The sequence below is a fragment of the Panicum virgatum genome, chromosome 2K (assembly GCF_016808335.1).
Source record: "Panicum virgatum strain AP13 chromosome 2K, P.virgatum_v5, whole genome shotgun sequence".
Taxonomy (NCBI): Eukaryota; Viridiplantae; Streptophyta; class Magnoliopsida; order Poales; family Poaceae; genus Panicum; species Panicum virgatum.
Window position 1 is genome coordinate 59,843,022 of NC_053137.1, and position 18,708 is coordinate 59,861,729.

At 45.0% G+C, this 18,708-nt stretch overlaps 2 protein-coding genes across 2 annotated transcripts; both read left to right on the forward strand.

The window, feature by feature from the left end:
• The first annotated feature begins 4,921 nt into the window (after window positions 1-4,921).
• LOC120690857 lies at window positions 4,922-7,497 on the forward strand. The gene is made up of 3 exons (XM_039973717.1): window positions 4,922-6,126; window positions 6,243-6,419; window positions 6,749-7,497. Exons 1-3 carry the CDS (start codon window positions 5,482-5,484, stop codon window positions 7,013-7,015), a joined length of 1,089 nt encoding a protein of 362 aa, XP_039829651.1. The 5' UTR covers window positions 4,922-5,481; the 3' UTR covers window positions 7,016-7,497.
• Window positions 7,498-11,557: 4,060 nt separating this feature from the next.
• On the forward strand, window positions 11,558-12,196 carry LOC120695538 (putative F-box/LRR-repeat protein At4g13960). The gene has a single exon (XM_039978758.1). It carries the CDS (start codon window positions 11,558-11,560, stop codon window positions 12,194-12,196), a length of 639 nt encoding a protein of 212 aa, XP_039834692.1.
• The last annotated feature ends 6,512 nt before the right edge of the window (window positions 12,197-18,708 follow it).

An 18,708-nucleotide genomic window follows, 5' to 3' on the forward strand; every position in this document is an offset into this window, starting at 1 on the left:
TGTTCAACAACACTCATGGCAACTCGGTCGATAGGATTCTCCTTTCGTATGCACGGGAGATTGCGGATGGGGACGATGACGTACCGCCCTACAGCTAGGGTGAGGCGGTACTTGCAGCCACTTACCATGGACTCTGCGACGGCTACAGGAAGACACATGGGAACGCTATCCTGGCGGGGTGCCCACTACTGCTGCAACTTTGGTCGTACGAGAGGCTAGCCGTTGGTTGGCCCATCGTCAGCCACGTGCCTTACCATGAGGCCATGTACGGCGACGAGGAGGACGACAGGCCCACTATGGGAACTCTCTGGATCTGGCGTCAGGTACGTTCGCAACAAATCTAATTTTGTTATTCATTGTTACACGATGCATTAGCGCACTTTTAATTTTACTTATTCGGACTGCAGAGGTCCTGGGCGCATGTGCAGGTCAGACGCGCATATCCTGAGTTTGTTTCGGAGCTCGACATGCTGACGCCCGAGGATGTTATCTGGGAGCCTTAGAGACCAGAGGCTGTGGCTACCCGTCCACCAGCAGGTCTGTCTTCGCACTGCTCCGCGAATGCGAGCCTGTGGCTTACTACGGCCGTCCTGGTTTACGATATCGCGGTTGAGGCATATTGCCCCTGGAGAGTCAGGAGACATTTGGGCAGTGTCAAGAGTTTCCGGTGCCTACCGCGTTGGAGCGTGTCAGTCGCGAGGACCACAAGTAATTATGAATGAACTTGGCTCATACATTCGTGTCGAATCTAACGATTCTTCGTGGTCCACTTTTGTAAGTTGTCAAGGAGTGGCTTGCCGTGCTCAGCTGATTGGCTCACCAAGATGCAGCCGTGGGTGGACCAATGGGAACAGGCAGACGAGCACTTGGTCCATCCAACAGGACCACACACAGACAGCTCCTTTAGGGCTTACCTCACCTGGTACTTACCCCGGACTCGGGCTCGTCTGGTATATGTTGACACTCACCCGCAGGCACACCAGGCGAGGCCTCAGGATGGCTATGCCCGGCACCACGTGGAGGCACTAGCTGGCGTGGTGAGTCTCTTGATCATATTTGCATATATATTAATATTCATAAGATAATTCATGTGTTACTAACTGTTCCTTTACTCAATGGATGCAGTTTCGCCTTTGCAACATGATGGAGACGGACTGCTCGACTTACCTGACGAGGGTACATGCCGGATCCCCAATGACCCAGTTTGAGCAGACAGAGGCATGATCGAGGCAGCGTGACCAGTTGCGTTCAGTACTGCACAACTTGGGAAGCCGTGTGCAGTATGAAGACAGCCACGGGTCGTCCCAGGCCTCGTCGTCGTTCCCGTGTCCGGCGACCGTGCACCGGCCGATGTCTCAATACTACACAACTGCAGGTAACGTAGATATCTCTTTAAAATTAGATCAAGTGTTGCTACATATTTACTAATATTACAAACAGGATACGATCCAGCTACTGCGTTCGGCCATACTGGAATGTTTAGAGGGGCACCAGCAGTTGGCGGACCGTATCCAGGGATGGTACCGGGGCCACAGATACCAGCCTACACAGGTTAGTTTATGTTTCTAATTTCGGTTTCTATATGTCATTACGAAAGACACGAGCGTACGCTAACATCTGCTTTTTATGCGTAGGATTCTTCCCCGATGCGGGCGCCGGACCTTCTTCCTCCTTTCGACCTGGTACAAAACACTCTCTCAATACACTCACTAATTTACCACGCAACATATGTTGGTTTACGTTTATATGTTACGCAGGGTTTGTTTCGAGTACGTTCGTTTCAGATAACGAGGGCGTCACCTTCGACGAACTCAACAGCTTGACTCCAGACTCACCTGGCGCGCACGGTGACCCCGATGTCTTGGGGTATTCACAGCTAGGAGGAGCACCACTTGGGATCTCTCAGCAGCATATACCGCAGCCCCTTTTGCGTCCTGAGCGACAGGTGAGGTCTCCGGATCGTCACACCTACTCCGAGGGCCATGTCCGTGCCCAGCAGAGGGCTAAGATGGTCCGACACCCTAGGGGTGGTTAGATATATCCGATGTTTGTATCTCTGATGTTTATTTGTAATGAGATAGCTGTGGACCGCTTATTTGTACACTTCAACGTTCGCCTCTGATCACTCTCGTATTTTCCATTACATACGATAGATGATATGTTTATGCTTCGATGCTTTATTAGGACTAACTACGATTCAAACTTGACATTATGTACATGTATAGTGAATGCAAGTTAGGTACGAGACATACATACAAGCATAATACAACATTAACAATACTAAATGCGAATACATCTTAAACCGATGAACATCATATGTTATAGATCATGGCATGAAATCATCTAGATCGTCATCCCAGTTGACAGATGGTGGTGCTGCAGTTGGTGTAGTATGGCTCGACGAACCTCTTGCATTTCCCTTTCTCTCTTTTCTGGATCTAGGTTCATGTACAGGGGCAGGAACATCACGTGTTGGAGGCCATGGTTTGGGGGGCATAAAGTCATCCATGTCGTCATCCCAGTTAACAGATGGTGGTGCTTGAGGTGCTGCAGCATGACTTAACGAACCTCTTTCCTTTCCCTTTCTCTCTTTTCTGGATCTAGGTTCATGTACAGGGGGAGGAACATCATGTGTTGGAGGCCATGGTTTGGGGGCCATGAAGTCATCCATGTCGACATCCCAGTTAACACAACTTGGTGCTTCAGGTGCTGCAGCATGACTTGACGAACCTCCGGTCATCTGTTCTTGTGGAGGCCAAGTACTATCACCCGAAGATCTTCTCCACCTCCTTCGCCTAGTTTGCGGCATAAGTCCACCGAAAATACATACCAATTTACGGAAATTTTGTATCGATTTGTTAATCAACTCCGTATCCTCGGGGTAATCCTAGTATATAATTCAACAACAATTTTACTATTTTATAAATATAGATTTCAAATGACGGACGAAATTAGAACTGAATGAGAGTTACCTTAATGTGCATCTCATACACCTCTGGCTGCATCCATATCTTACAAGAACTTTGTAAGAATCCAATGACATTAGGATGATTCGCTAGTTCACATACTCTCATGTATATATTCCGACGTTCTAGCAGGTGTCCCTTTACATCTTCCGTTGTAATACCTCGAAATATTGTGAAAATTTTAAATTCTACTATTTTGGACAACACCATCTCTATCGTACCATCCGCTAATGGATCCAACTTCTTACTGATTAAAAGATGTGTCATGATATCAAGTATTATGCTAGATTTTTTTTCGGTCCATGAAAATCCTCTAGAATTAGAGGCAGCCATTGCCTTATGCTGTAATATCAATAAAGTACTGTCATTATAAATTTACAATTCTATATTTCACTATCCAAAAATTAATTCTATCCTCGAACTTGTACTTAAATTGTTCTACTATAGCACTAATTATATTAAATTGCTATACAATATCAATGGATTCAAATATATTTACCTGCTGATCACAAGTGCGTAATCCGGCAGGGCTTCGCTGCTTCCCTTTTCCTCACCCCTCTCTTTTTTTTCAGGATTTTTGGTGGAATTTTTGGGCTCAAATGAGGAGGGAATGAGGGTGGGGGAATTATATAGAGGAGGGGACCCTGTCGCCCAAGGGGGGGCGACCCCCCGCCGCCGAGCCCCGCGCCGCGGCCGTTGGGGGGACCTGTTTGTAAAAAAAATTTACAAAACAGGCCTGTCGCCCGACAGAGGGGTATTTTTAAAATTTCTTGGAACAGTTATATATTTTTGAAATTTTATTTTTTTTTAAATATAAAAATGAAAAAAAGGGCCCCAGCTCGCAGGTCGCAGCCCAGGTGGGGCGACGCAAGCCCATGGTGGAGCAGGCCGGCACGCAAGCCACGGGAGTCCCAGCGTTTTTTTTTATTTTACATAAATATATTTTTGGTTTCAGGTTTTACAGTTCTATACCCCTACCGCCCGGCAGGGAGGCGGTAGGAACCTATATGTAAATAAAAATAAATTTATTTTGCGCAGAGGTCCTTGGAGGGAGCCTGCCGCCCCACCAGTTGGCGGCAGGGGGCCTGCCGCCCGGCAGGGGGGCGGCAGACTCCCTCCTCAAATATAAAACTCCGCCCTTCCCTCTGCGCCCTCATTTTCTGCCCACGAGATCCAGAGAGGGGAGAGGGAGAGAGGAGGGGTGAGGGAGGTAAAAAAACCGGTATTGCAGGATTTTGGATCCGAACCGCAGGTAACCAATATTTCTCAACTATTATAGACTTGTTTCTAAAATAATTATGAATTAGAATAGATTTAGTTTTTGGATAGTGAAATATAGAATAGTAAACTTAGAATGACAGTACCTTATTATTATTGCAGCATAAGGTAATGGCTGCCTCCAATTCTGTTGGATTTTTATGGACCGAATAAAAATCTAGTTGGATTTTTTAGAAACAAGTCTATAATAGTTGAAAAATATTGGTTACCTGCGGTTCGGATCCAAAATCCTGCAGGGCTTCGCCGGTTTTTTTACCTCCCTCACCCCTCCTCTCTCCCTCTCCCATCTCTGGATCTCGTGGGCAGAAAATAAGGGCGCAGAGGGAAGGGGCGGAGTTTTATATTTGAGGAGGGGGCCTGCCGCCCCCCTGCCGGGCGGCAGGCCCCTTGCCGCCAACTGGTGGGGCGGCAGGCTCCCTCCAAGGACCTCTGCGCAAAATAAATTTATTTTTATTTACATATAGGTCCCTACCGCCCCCCTGCCGGGCGGTAGACCCCTGCCGCCCCCCCGCCGGGCGGTAGGGGTACAAAACTGTAAAACCTAAAACCAAAAATATATTTCTGTAATTTGTTTTTTGAAAAATACAAAAATAAAAAAAGACGCGGAGCAGGCCGGCACGCAAGCCACGGGAGCCCGTCAATCCTATACATACTGTACTTGTACTTGAGATTCGTGTAAACAATCACAGACTTTAGATCCACCTCTAACCCTACCTTACCCTCTCCTCTCTCTCCCCAACACTCCCTCCGCCGCCGCCGGCCGCCTGCGCTGCCCCGCCGCTGCGCCGCCTGCTCCGCCGCGCGCCGCCCCTTCCAATTCAGCAGTCCGTAACAAAATCATGCAGGGAGCTGCCAACCTGGTAGCAACAGAGTCAAACAAAAACTGCGGGCAGATTGCATCGGAGCAACAAACAAACCGCCGTGAGACAGATCGAAGCCGCCGCGACCAGCACATCACCATGGCCACAACAGACGGCGGGACGCCGGACCGCATCAGCGGCCTCTCCGACGACCTCCTCCGCAGCATCCTGCTCCGCCTCGGCTCCACCCCCGAAGCCGCGCGCACCAGCGTCCTCGCCCGCCGCTGGCGCCGCGTCTGGGCCACCCTCCCGGAGCTCACCTTCTGCTACGGCAACGAGTCGCCGTGGTCGTCGGAGCCGGTGTGCCGCCGCATCGACAAGGCTCTGGTCGCCTGCTCCGCGCCGGCCATCGACCGCGCGCCTGGACCCACTTCCCCATGGACCGCGTCGCTCGGTGGCTGCGCTTCGCGTCGCGGCGCCTCACGGGCGAGCTCCGCCTCTCGATGCCCCCCCACGACTACCAGGACGGGAGAGCAATGGTGCTTCCGCCGTGCGCGAGGGCCACCTGCATCCGCCTCGACCTCTGCCGCAACACCCTGCGCTTCGGGCCGGCCTCCGGCGGGGCGTTCACGGCGCTGTCCACCCTGAGGATAGAGCGCGGCCACATGGACTGCCGTGAGCTGGAAGACGTGGTGTCCTCTCGCTGCCCAGGCTTGAAGGAGCTCACCCTGGGCTACGTCTCCCTACAAGGAGATCCGGGCGTCTGCATACGGTCCGACTCGCTGGAGTACTTGGAGATCTTCGGTGAGCTGAAAGTCCGTGACCATGGTCGGCTCGAGGTCGCCGCCCCAAAGCTCCGAGCGTTGACCATAAGGGGCAGCTTGCCCGAGGATACTCGCATCTCTGCGCCAATGCTCTCCGAGGTGTGCTGGACCTACGACGACTACGACCCGAGCTGCCACCAATTTGTGGACGTTGGACGCCATCTCCGGCGGCTGGAGATCGAGACAAACTCGGCAGCGGAGCTGATGAACATGTTCGACACCATCGAGGAGCTGAACCTGACTGTCGACATTGCAGAGGTACTACGCACGTCCTTTTATTTTGTTTGGAACTGCTAAACTAGTTGTTGATACCCAAAACCAAAAGTAACTTAATATGGAGAACCTCTGATGACTGGTTATGTTTTGTTTTGCAGGGCGTAAACGAATATCGTAGGTTTCTGAAGGATATAAATAATGTTGCCAAGTGTGAGGTTTTGTCAGTAACATTCACTGGGGAAGAGCATGCCTTTAGGCCAACAATGCTGCATCTTCTCAAGAAATGCACACGCATAAGAAAGCTTGAGGTGTTTTTGGGTTCCAGTGAGGACGAGGTACGAACGTTCACTAATTCTAATTAATGAATTTCTCATTTTGGTTTAGTGTAATTATCATCTAGAATCATTAAAAATGATGCAAACCTATATTGTTCATAAATTAGAGGATTTTCACTGTGCTCGGAGAAAATGACAGCCATGTCCATAAGTACAGATCTAATCTAATGCTTAAAAGTTAAAAGGAAGCTATTACGAGGAACCTAAATTGTAGGCCGGAACTAAAATTTTGTGGACCAGGAACTGGTTGCGAAATTAATTGAATCTAAAGTTTATTTTCATGTATATACTTTCGACTAAAAGTGCATTTTTCTATTTTTCTATTGCAGAGTCCTTGTCCATCGCTTTGCCCTTGTCGCTTGCAAGAGAATTTCATAGTTAATAGCATCAATTTAGGTTCACTTGAAGAGGTAGAGATCCACTTCGACGAAACATATGAGCTACTATACTTAATCGAGCTGCTATCCAAAAAAGCATTGATCCTTAAAAAGATTATCATCAGTTACGAGTCATCCTATGACCCTCTACTTATTAAGGAAGTGCGCGAGATGGTCCGGAGCATCTGTCATCCAGATATCAAACTTGAATTCACTTGAAGGCTTGAAGTACTAGATATATCCACTTCTTCCTAGATCATATATATGAACTACTAGGTACTAGGCTTAATAATGGAGCTGCTACCAAAATGCAGTAATCCTTAAAAAGATTATCATCAGTTAAGATCATCCAGCATATCTCTAATAAGCAAGAGAGTGCAAGAAGGTCCGCTGCATGCGCCAGCCAAAATATCAAAGTCACAATTTCATTGTGCTTTCATGCTGGAGGCGGTTGAGTACTCAAGTAGTTATAAGAGGTTTGTGAATTGGAGTGTGATGGTTTTTTTTAATTACTAGTTTAGTACCCAACTTTTTACTGTATGTATTTTATTTTACTACTTCAGTTGAATAATTCTTTGGAGAGCAATAGCAAGGAGAGCATATTGTGAAATTTTAGGAACACTGAGTGTTTGTTGGTTTGATGAATTATTAATGAAAAGATGGTGGACTAGGGGACTTCACCAAATGATCTTAGGAACTCATTTGTTTCGGTTTGGTAAACAAATAGCAGTTTTGTTTATCCGCAAGCTACACACCTCTATAGATGAGCTAGCTAGGGGACTTCACCAAGTGAGGATGCCTCTGGGGCTCTGTTTAACCCCCTATAGACAAAATGTGGTTGTGGAACAAAGATTGGATGTTTTAGACGTTCCAAGGTTTTATTTAGTTGTTCCAAAACCTGTTTTTAGAGCAACGTGTGTGGTGGTTGTGGAACAAAGATTGGGTGTTTTAGATGTTCCAAGGTTTTATTTAGGTGTTCCACAACCTGTTTTTAGAGGGCGACCGCTAATTCGCAGGCGCTCGCCAGGAGCAAAAGCAACGAGCGATTTCCGACATCCGTACTTTCCCTTTACAGTTACCAATGACATTCCCTTTTCTAGCTTGTTGATTTTTTCTCCACACATGTACGCCTGCGGCTCTGCTAATCGGGGCGCTGACCGGAGGATTACGAGCATATGCTATTTCCTTTTCTAGAAAGTTTAATTTCTTTCTCCATGATTTTATATTTTAGAAAGTTATGACTTATGTACATGTATAATTTGTCAGATTATATTTTTTCAGCATAACTCTTAGATGATAATTTCTCGGTACGCCTTTTACGATATGCATAACTTTTACTCATAACTTTTTCTAATTAAAATTTTATAGGATAATTTTTGAACACAACTTTCACAACGTGTACAACTTTTACTCATAACTTTTTCTCAGCCTCCTTACTAAAGGATACTTTTGAACATAACTTTCATGTAAATGTTATTAGGAAAAATTCTCGTATAACTTTGATGTATAAGTTCGGCATACGTGCGTAAGAATACAACTTCTCGATATAAATGTTTGGCATCCTTTGTACTAAATATTTGTCTGAAGAACATCTCGGAAACACAATATAAAGGAAGGTAAACAAAAAGACTAGAAAAAAAAAACAAAAGAGAATACTGGGTACCACAAAAATGTAAAGGAAAAGGTTTAGAAAAGGAAAAGAAAAAAAGTCGTTTATACACAAGCACATCACATTGGTATGTACTGGTAGAGTTTGCATACATAGAAGTTTGTGGCTGAGGTCCTCACGTAGCATATGTATTCTAATTACACAAACGTATATCCTATATATGCATGACAAGCATACGTACGTACACAGCTGCAGGCTCTTACGAAGCCAATCAACACCCCCACGGTAATTGGATATTAGGGAAGATAATGCTTCACGCGGAAAAGAAAAAAACAGTTGCGGGGCCCACGCATGTGGAAGGGGCAGCAGTGCCGCACGCAGCCGGATCGATCGCCGCGGAGCTCGCTAACGCTCGCTTGCGGGATTGGATTTGCGTTTCTAGAGCAACATGTTCAAACTATAGAAGAGCATCCTTCTATTCATTCTCAAAAAAAAAAGAGCATCCTTCTATCAGATGTCCATGAACTCGGTTCTCTAGAAGACGATAAAGTTGTGTACAATGTACTTCATGTACACAGTACACTACGTAGAGTTTGTTTGGGAGGGCTTATTGTGTGTTTTTTTTGAAGAACCTTATTGTGGCTTCGACTTTACCTGTTTTGCACAAATTAAGGCACTATATCATAGCCGTTTTGTAAGCTCGTGCTAAAATAAACTAGAAACTAGGTGAAGCTATTTTTTTTGTTTTAATTCAGAAAGCACAAGTTTTTTTCTTCACAGCCGTTTTGAAAGAAGTCTTTCCGATACATGGCCTCGTATATACTCATGAACTAACTTGTGCGATTAAAAAACAAATGCAGCACCAATTTGATATGTCGGGGGCGAGCACGTAAGCAAAAGCCATCATCGATCATCCGCCGACCTAGAGAATCATTTTTTTCCTTCATAAAGGTAGAAGTTCAAAATCGAGCGCTCCAAAGCCACATTGAATAGGAAGAAACAAGTACTCCCTCCGTTTCAAATTACAATTTGTTTAATTTTTCTGATCCAAATTTGACCACTCCTTTTATATTTTTTAAAAATTGTGCAAACATAGTCAAATTTAAGTCATTCTTGAGGAACTTTTAATAATAATAAAGCAAGCCATTATGAATCAGTACCATTAAAAGATCCCAAAGTTAGATATATACTATAGTATATATCTAACTTTGGGATCTTTTAATGTGGTACCGATCCAATTTTTCTAATTTTTTTTAATAAGGTGGGTGGTCAAATTTAAGGTAAAAAATATCAAATTAATTATAATTTGGAAAGGGGGAGTATATGGTACCAAAATCAGAGATGAAACGATTAGATCATAGCAATGTTAACCTTACCGGCAAGTTTGGAGGCTGTTAAGGGAGCCTGAATCCTTGTGTGCAAGGGTGCTAAGAGCCCGATACTATCCTGATGGGAAGCTTCTTAATGCGAAGATGAAGAGCAGAAGTTCATGCACATGGCAGAGTATTTTAGCGGGACTTGAATGTTTCAAACTGGGCTACATTTGGCGAGTGGGAGATGGAACACAGATTAACATATGGGATGACAATTGGATCCCAGGAAGTCATGATCTGAAAATACAAACATGGCGTGGGAATAATATTGTCACAACAGTAGATGAATTGATAAATCCGATTGATTTCACTTGGGATGTTGATCTGGTAAATTCTTTATTTTGGAGAGTTGATGTTAACTGAATTTTACAGATCCCGATTACCCCAGGAAGGGAGGATTGTGTGGCCTGGAATTACAATAGGAGTGGCTTGTTCTCTGTTAAGTCAGCATATCACTGTCAATGGAAGAAGAATGGAAGAAGTTCAGACTAAGATTATTACAGCCACGCAATGGTGATTCTAGTAGTTCGTAGTTGTGGAAAAAATTATGGAAGCTCAAAGTTCCGAGTAAGATTAAAATTTTTGGGTGGCGAGCTCTGAGGGGGTTACTGCCTTGCAATGCAATTCTATCAAATAGGCATATTATTCGAGAGGGAGGTTGCCCGATTTGCCGGGGGGGCAGAAGATATAAAGCACATGATCTTTACATGTGCGCGATTTGAGGCAGTGTGGAGATCAATATGCGTTTGGGAAAGGATCAGGAACCTGCTGGGGATCAACCGATCGGGCTCTGTGCTACTGGAGGAAATCATCCGACAGCAGGAACAGTTACATGGTCTTGATATTGGTTTAGCGGAACTGATTTTGACAGGAGGATGGTACCTATGGTGGGAGAGGCGACAGATAACACATGGGGAGAGTGTTCAGCCTCCCCCACGATCGGGCCTTGCTATTGCTGCTTTGGCAAAAAACTATAAGCTGGCGGGAGTCCGGGGTGCAAAGGTGAGAGAGGGCTGGAGAAAACCTCCTGATGGTTGTCTTATGGTGAATGTTGATGCTTCTTTTGATGATGAAAAGGGATGTGCAAACACAGGTGCAATAATTAGAGATGGCTCGGGATCTATGATAGCAGCTTCAATGACTTATATTCCATATGTGGTCGATGCTCCTATGGCAGAAGCTCATGCTTTGAAGGAGGGAGTAATGCTCGCTCAACATATTGGGGGGAATCGATTAATATTTCAATCTGATTGTCAAGAAGTGGTGGACATCATGAGTAATGAAGGTTTTACTGCCAACTCGGGAGCTGCTATATACGATGAGATTATGATTGTGTGGAAGGGATTTGATCAAATATCCATGGAGCATCTACATAGAGAGGCAAATCAAGTGGCACATGAATTAGCTAGGCGAGCTATGAGTTTAGAACAAAATTGTTATTGGGACGATGATCCTCCAGATTTTATTGTCCCTTTTATGTCCAATGATGTAACTATCTTTGATCAATAAAGTTCGCCTACGGGTTTACTCAAAAAAAAAACCGGCAAGAGGGAAAAAACGGAGATCGCCGATAAACGTGATCCAAGCCGCGATCCCCGCGAGTCCAGTTCGAACGTGATTACAATTACCTACACGCACGCGCGAAGCAAATAGATCAAAATCGAATGCTCCGTAGCAAGATTGAATCCGAGGAGGAAACGAGCTGAGTCGGCCGTCAACGCCGCCGCGCCGTCCGCCGCCGAGATCGAAGCCGCCGCTATCCACCGCGCGCAGGCCATCATGGCCGCGGATCAGGCCGGCGACGGGGCGGACCACATCAGCGGCCTCCCTGACGAGCTCCTCAACGGCATCCTTGTCCACCTCCGCTGCACCGCCGAGGCCGCGCGCACCAGCGTTCTCTCCCGCCGCTGGCGCCGCGTCTGGACCACCCTCCCCGAGCTCTACTTCTGCGACGAGCACGAGGCGGCGGAGCCCGTGGTCCGGGCGCAGGACCGCGTCGACGCCGCCCTGGACGCGCTCGCCGCGGCGACTACGGTCAGCCGCCTTGAGCTCAAGATGCCCTACTCGTCCAGCCACGTCGCCCCGGAGCGTGTCTCTTCCTGGCTTCGGTTCGCCTCGCGGCGCCTGGCCGGCGAGCTCCACCTCTTGCTGCCGTGCGGGCACGGGGGCGACGGCGTGAAGGTTGAGCCCGAGCAGCGGCGCGTCGCGGTCCCCGTGTGCGCCGGGGCTACGGCCATCTCGTTCCACCACGTGATGAGCCACACCCTGAGGTTCCCGCCGCCGACGCCTGCCGGCGGCGCGTTCACGGCGCTGGCCACCCTGTGCATACTGCAGGCTCGGGTGGACGGCCCCGAGCTGGAAGGCGTCCTGTCCTCCGCCTGCCCGCGCTTGAAGAAGCTCGCCCTGTTGGGCATCTAGCTCCGGGATGAAGCTCGAGGCCTCTCCGTACGCTCCGAATCGCTGGAGAAGCTCAGCGTCATGAGCGGCAGGATCCGAGGCCGGCTCGAGGTGGCCGCCCAGAGCTGCAGACGCTGTCGCTGGACGTGTACTGGGACGTTCGCATCGCTGCCCCAAAGCTCGCAGAGCTCGATTGGTTCAAGTTTTGCTACGACCCTGCCCGCCGACGGTTTGAGGAGGCGGGACGCCATCTTCGGCGGCTTCGGGTCACGACAGCGTCTTCTGGTGCAGGTGCAGTCAGGAAGCGGTTCAACAAAGTCGACGAGCTGAAACTTTCTGTCCAAATTCCAAACGTGTGTGCCGACACATTAAGCTTGCAATAGTCTTTTTTTAAAGAAAAAACTAGCAATAGCATGTTCTAGCTGCACACGTGCGAAAATCAAATGCCCTTTTTTCTATAAAAAAAAAGAGAGAAAAAGGCTATGCTCTTCACGGTCTGGTTCTCTTGCGCAGACAGTAAAAGACTACGAGAGACATGTATGGGGCATAAGTACATTTTCCATGTGTGAGATTTTGACAGTATATTTCAGAGCCGAAAGCCGTGCCTTTAAGCCAACAATGCTTCATATTCTCAAGAAGTGTCGTGGTATAAGGAAGCTTGTGGTATATTTCAGTATTCCTACGGTATGCACATAATTTATTTATTTATTTATTGAGATAATATGATGTTCTTCAAGTTTATTTTTTATGACAATAATGTTTCTGCAAATAAGTAGCACCACAACAAAAATGGGTACGTACCCATGTCAATTATTAAACACAACCATCACAGCAGAAGTGGCATTGCCTGCTCCATCCCGTCTATATATGCCATACTTCCTAGCCCACCAACATGTACACAAATTGGTGCACATATTATGTCTAGACTCTAAAATATGTGTATCTTATCAACAGTAGATTTGTGTATAATAGCTAGCATAAAAACTATATATATAGGATATACATCAATTTAGCATATTATATCTATTCAATAATATATTATGATTTGTGTATAGCTACCTCGTTTTTCACTTGTTTTTACTTCATAGTTGGGCCTTTGTTCCCAACAAATATAATTAACTACAGGGATGACAACATAGGTTGGAACCTATAGCATTTGAGGGGTGTAAACAAGGTAAAACTATATAATTAATGGCAGGATAATTAATATACTCGCTGGTATGATATACATGTGATTATTCTAGTACCGATGAGAGAACAAACAAAAACAAAAACACTTTTTTATGAGGAAGTAATAAATCAATAATAATATATCTTACGGGAATTGTCTGTCTAGAAAACAATATCAGTAACTAACAATAATGATATAGACTATTATAATTTATCAATTCTATTTTCAGATTCTTGAATAGAAAGGAATTGTGGAATCTGAACTTTTATAATTTATCAATATCAGTAACTAACTTTTATAATGTAATATAAAAGTTGTAGATTCTAAACTTAAACTCACACCGATTGCAAACACGCAGCCCCCATGAACCAACACACACATTGTGGACAATGCAAGCTAGACCTACACGTCTACACCCTATACCTAAGTGGTACCCAAAGCCACCCACACCCACTTCGAATGCGATGAGCATGTCTAACTATTGTGGCGCATCCATGTGTGAGGTTGTAGAAATTATTGCCATTAGATGGCAATAAATCCTTATTTCTCGCCAGAATAAACCTCCGGTTGGGTGTGCTTAACACATGTTGTGTTGGAAGTGGATGCCATAGTAGGATGCAATTAGGGTGGGAATATTGAAAGTGGCAAATAAGATTATATACAGGCTTTGCATCTCCAATACATTGGATAGTTGACTAAGTAACTAATTTCACAAGGAAAATCTTAACGACGTGATAAGTATACTATGTAGAAGCTTCTTTACTTATGTATGTATGCTAATATTTCATTTTTTTCTTATTTTTCCAGAAATATTCATTGCGTGATAACCACTTGCCGGAGCGTTGTGAAGTTCAGGCCATTGCTATTAATGCACTTAAAGAGCTACATAACATATGTAGTCCGAATCTCATAGTCGAATTCAACATGTTTTCTGATAGGAATGAGTGGGAGTGTATAAATGTCTAAAGCTAGCAAAACTGGAATATTATTGCTCACATGATCTTTTGTGTCGTGGGCAGTTAGCTAGGCCGAACTTAGGCTTATTGGCCTCCATTAGGGTTAGAGTTAGAGATATAATTAGATACATTGCTTAATAAGGGTCAAGTAAGCCTCTCTATATAAATAAAGGAGATATGTCAATTAGAGAAATCAAATAAAAATTATCTGGAGAGATTCTCATCTAACTCCAGACCTTGAGATTGGGTGCAGTCGCCGCGGGCTTGCCCGGTCTCAGTGTCTGGTTCAGCATCTGTTTATCCCTCGCAATCCATCAATTCATCATATGAAAGTAGTTTGTCTCCTTGATGTAATCTTTTATCTTGGTCACTTGTGGATACGAAGGTTACCCTATGAAATAGTGTATGAGAACGGACATAGAGTAGCGTTTGACGTCATTATATAAATAGCAAAAAGAATTGTATGCACACTCAGTGCTAGATCCTAGATAATCCTGCCATACACCAGATGCGATACATGAATAAAATTGCCAAGTCCAAGGTTTTGGTGGTGAGGCATGGCTTTAATTAAGCGAATAATAGTATTGTATATTCTCATGAATTATGCTGGCATGAGAAAGCATGTGGTTGTGGTGCAACATAGTTTGCCCTATAGTATGGCAAGTGTGGTCTAATAAATTCGCTTCCTCTGTTCAGGTTACATCTACAGTGATTTAGACCCTGTTTGGATCTCTCATATTTGGATATCAAATAGAAGGATTAAATATAAATGAATTACTGAACTAATTGCACATGTAAGGGCGAATTGATGGTTAGAACCAATTAGTCGTAATTAGCTCTTGATTATCCAATGTTTAGCCCATTTCTATACAGGCTAAACTTTAACTCTCATGTTTATTTTATTTAGCCCATCCAAATGGGGCACAGTCTTTTTATCTAACTAAGGCCTTGTTTAGTTCCCTTCAAAATTTCAAAACTTTACAAGATTCCCCGTCACATCGAATCTTTTAACGCATGCATGAAGTATTAAATGTAGCTAAACAAAATAACTAATTACATAGTTTGTCTTTAATTTGCGAGACGAATCTTTTAAACCTAGTTAACCCATAGCGGGACAATAATTATCAAATACAAATAAACGTGCTACAGTGCTTTACGCCCAAAACTTTATGCATCTAAACAAGGCCTAAGCTACCTTCCATAATCCATAGATTGTTCAAACATGACAAACTTCTAGGGACAATTTAATATCGTGAGCGCTGGGGCTTAGGCTTCATAACATGAAGTATTTTTCTTATATAATATTAAAATTATAGATACCGATCCAGTCAATGTTAAACTTTTTTATTCAGGATAAATCATGGTCTTATATTTGTGGTGGGAGGAAGTTTTTTTTCTGTATATCGATTGTTATAGAATTGAGCAACAAAGAGGCTAGAATGGTTTATTTCTATTTTGTAATGTATATTTGAGAATTTCCATTGATTTACGTGTTGAGCATTGACCTCTCTTCTGAAAAAAAAAGCCTAGATGTATTTACTTTGTGTCACGAAGTCATCGTATTACTGTCTGTACAAGTGCTCAACAAGCTTTGTAATTGTAACCGATGCAACAGTTTTCCTCAAACGGCGGCGCCCGGCCGGGCTTCGAGCTCTCGGGGGGCGAATAGGAGTCGGAGTCACTGTCAACCCGAGTCCGGTTTAGGTGCCGCGTCATCGGCGCCCGCAGATTCCTCCCCCACGACGCGTTCAGAGCAGCAAGGCGCAAAACCTAGTACGTAATACTCGCCGCGGCCGTCAAATCGAAACTGCCCACCACTCCTCACGCCGCTCGCCAGCAGCGCGGCGGGCATGGCCGCCGAAGCGGGAGATGCCGACCTCCGGCGCCCCCCTACCGGGCCCGACCGCATCAGCGCCCTCCCGGACGACCTGATGCAGGCCATCCTCGCCCTGCTCCCGTCCACCGCCGCCGCCGCGCGCACCAGCGCCGTCTCCCGGCGCTGGCGCCACGTCTGGACCGGCGTCCCGGCGCTCTCCTTCCACGTGGAGCGCAAATCGACCGCCGACGCCGTCGACACCGCCCTCGACGCCTACTCCCGCTCCGCCGCGCTGAGCCGCCTCACCATCGACGTGGATAGCCCGTCCCTCGGGTCCCGCGTCGTCCCCTGGCTGCGCTTCGCGTCGCTGCGCCTCGCCGGCGAGCTCCGCCTCACTCTGAAAGGCGGCGCCCCCAAACAGTCGGTCGCGATGGGCCCGCTCGTGCACCGCCTAATCATGCACCAGCTCGAGCTGCCGGTCTGCGAGAGGGCGACGCGCATCGATCTCGCCGGGATCAACGCACTCTGCCTGCCCCCTGCTGGAGCTTTCGCGGCCCTGCGCATCCTACGGATCAGCGCCACCGATCGGGTGCGGGGCGACGTCGGCCACCTCGTGTCCACGCAGTGCCCGCGCCTGCGGGAGCTCGAGCTGTGCGACGTGGCTCTCGAGGCCCCCAACCTCTCCATCAGCTCCGCCTCGCTCGAGAGACTCGTGCTCCGGCGTGTGAGCATCAAGAGCGAAGGGCGGATCGATGTCGCCGCCCCGATGATATACTACCTGGCTTTGGACAGCTGCGGCGGCAGGTCTGTCCCGGTCACCATCGCCACCGCCATGCTCGCCGAGCTGATTTGGAACCATGCCTACGACCCTAGACTCCATAAACTCGAGGGGGCTGATCGCCAAATCTACAGGCTGGAAGCTACCTACTGGTCCAACGCGGCCCTGTTCAGACGGTTTGATGCCGTCGATGAGCTGTGCCTCCGTCTGTCCATGCTATCGGTAAGTTTGCAATTTCCCCCCCTGTGCTCTCTTAATGTTTAGTAAATCTCAGCAGCTAGAGCGTGTTTGTAAAGTTGAATTATAAATTGTGATTCCGATCCTTAGAACTTAGTTATATGTATAGTTTTTTGGAAAAGAGCTTTGCTATTTATGTCTAACGTACGATTTCTAGCTCTTCAATTTGCTTTGATATTTGTGTGTTCAGTGTTCTATTGATCTTTGATGGACTGTGTTCACTACTGGGTTTTAATGTGTCTAGGACCTGGTAGCTGTAAACGAACCTATATATAGGATAGAATGGCATATGTGCTTTTTTGTTGATTTGTCTGTACTTGGCTAGCATTGATGCGTTTTTGTATGAGTGCTCCATCTTGGTGTCCGCTGCTAAGATATCGTATGGACATGAATACATATATGGTTACTTTGTGTTCTACAGTTTATATAAATTAGTTGTAAGTTAGTCTAATTATTATGTTATATAGCAGTTTATATAGTATGTACATACATTTATGTTGTATCATAGTCAAAATTCAATCAGTAAATCTGCATTCTTTAAATAAAATTGTTGTTCTTCTCATAATCATGCGGTAAATTTTTTTTGCATCGATGTATGCAATTTTGTCCATTTAATCAATTTTTTATGCATGAGGTAAATTGCATATTTCAAATTGTAATTGTGCTGCCTTATATTTATAAATTATGAAATTGTTTTGTTGATCCTTTTTTGTTTTGCTTCGTGTCACATATAAAATAGCTTTAAGTTATTTATATTCTCATATGATATGTAACTGTATCATAGTTGGATGGTAAAATCGATATAATATGATTTGGATTTATGTTTGTCTTGTATTGGTTTTGGTTAGTCTGCAGTTTGTCTTAGGGAAAAGTCTATTTTTCAACCCTGAACTATCACGCTAGTCCGATTTTGGCCCTTGAACTACGAAATCGGACATCCTACACCTCCAACTAACGAAACCGTTTGAAAAACAACCCAGGCTCAGCCAAAGGCGGTTTTGCTACAGTAAAATTTCCGAATTTCTGGAATTTCACACCTCTCTCAATTAAATAATAAAGAAAGCATAGTTAATATTGTCTAAAAATCATGATATTTTTTTGGGAGGTAGATCAAAAGACAAGGAATCTATTTTGGCTAGATGTGCTACAATAGACATAAAGGAATTTGAATTATAAAATTTTAAAAATAGGTAGAATTCAAAATTCCTTGAATTTTTAGGTCAGCTAAACCTATGATAAAAATGCATTAAAAATATGATAATTCATAATTTTTTATTTAGTTTAGTTAGGTACTTTTTATTGGCCCAAGTTCTATAGAAAATTCATAAATTAAAATTTGAGGAATCAAATTTGATTCAAATTTGAGCATTGCGAAGGAATTCAAAAACTTTCATAAAATCTTGGGCCAATAAAAAATAGATTATTAAACTAAATAAAAAATTATGAATTATCATATTTTTATTTCATTTTTATCAAAGGTTTAGCTAACCCAAAACTTCAAGAAATTTTGAATTCTACCCATTTTTAAAATTTTATAATTCAAATTTCATTATGCTTAATATGTCACATCTAGCC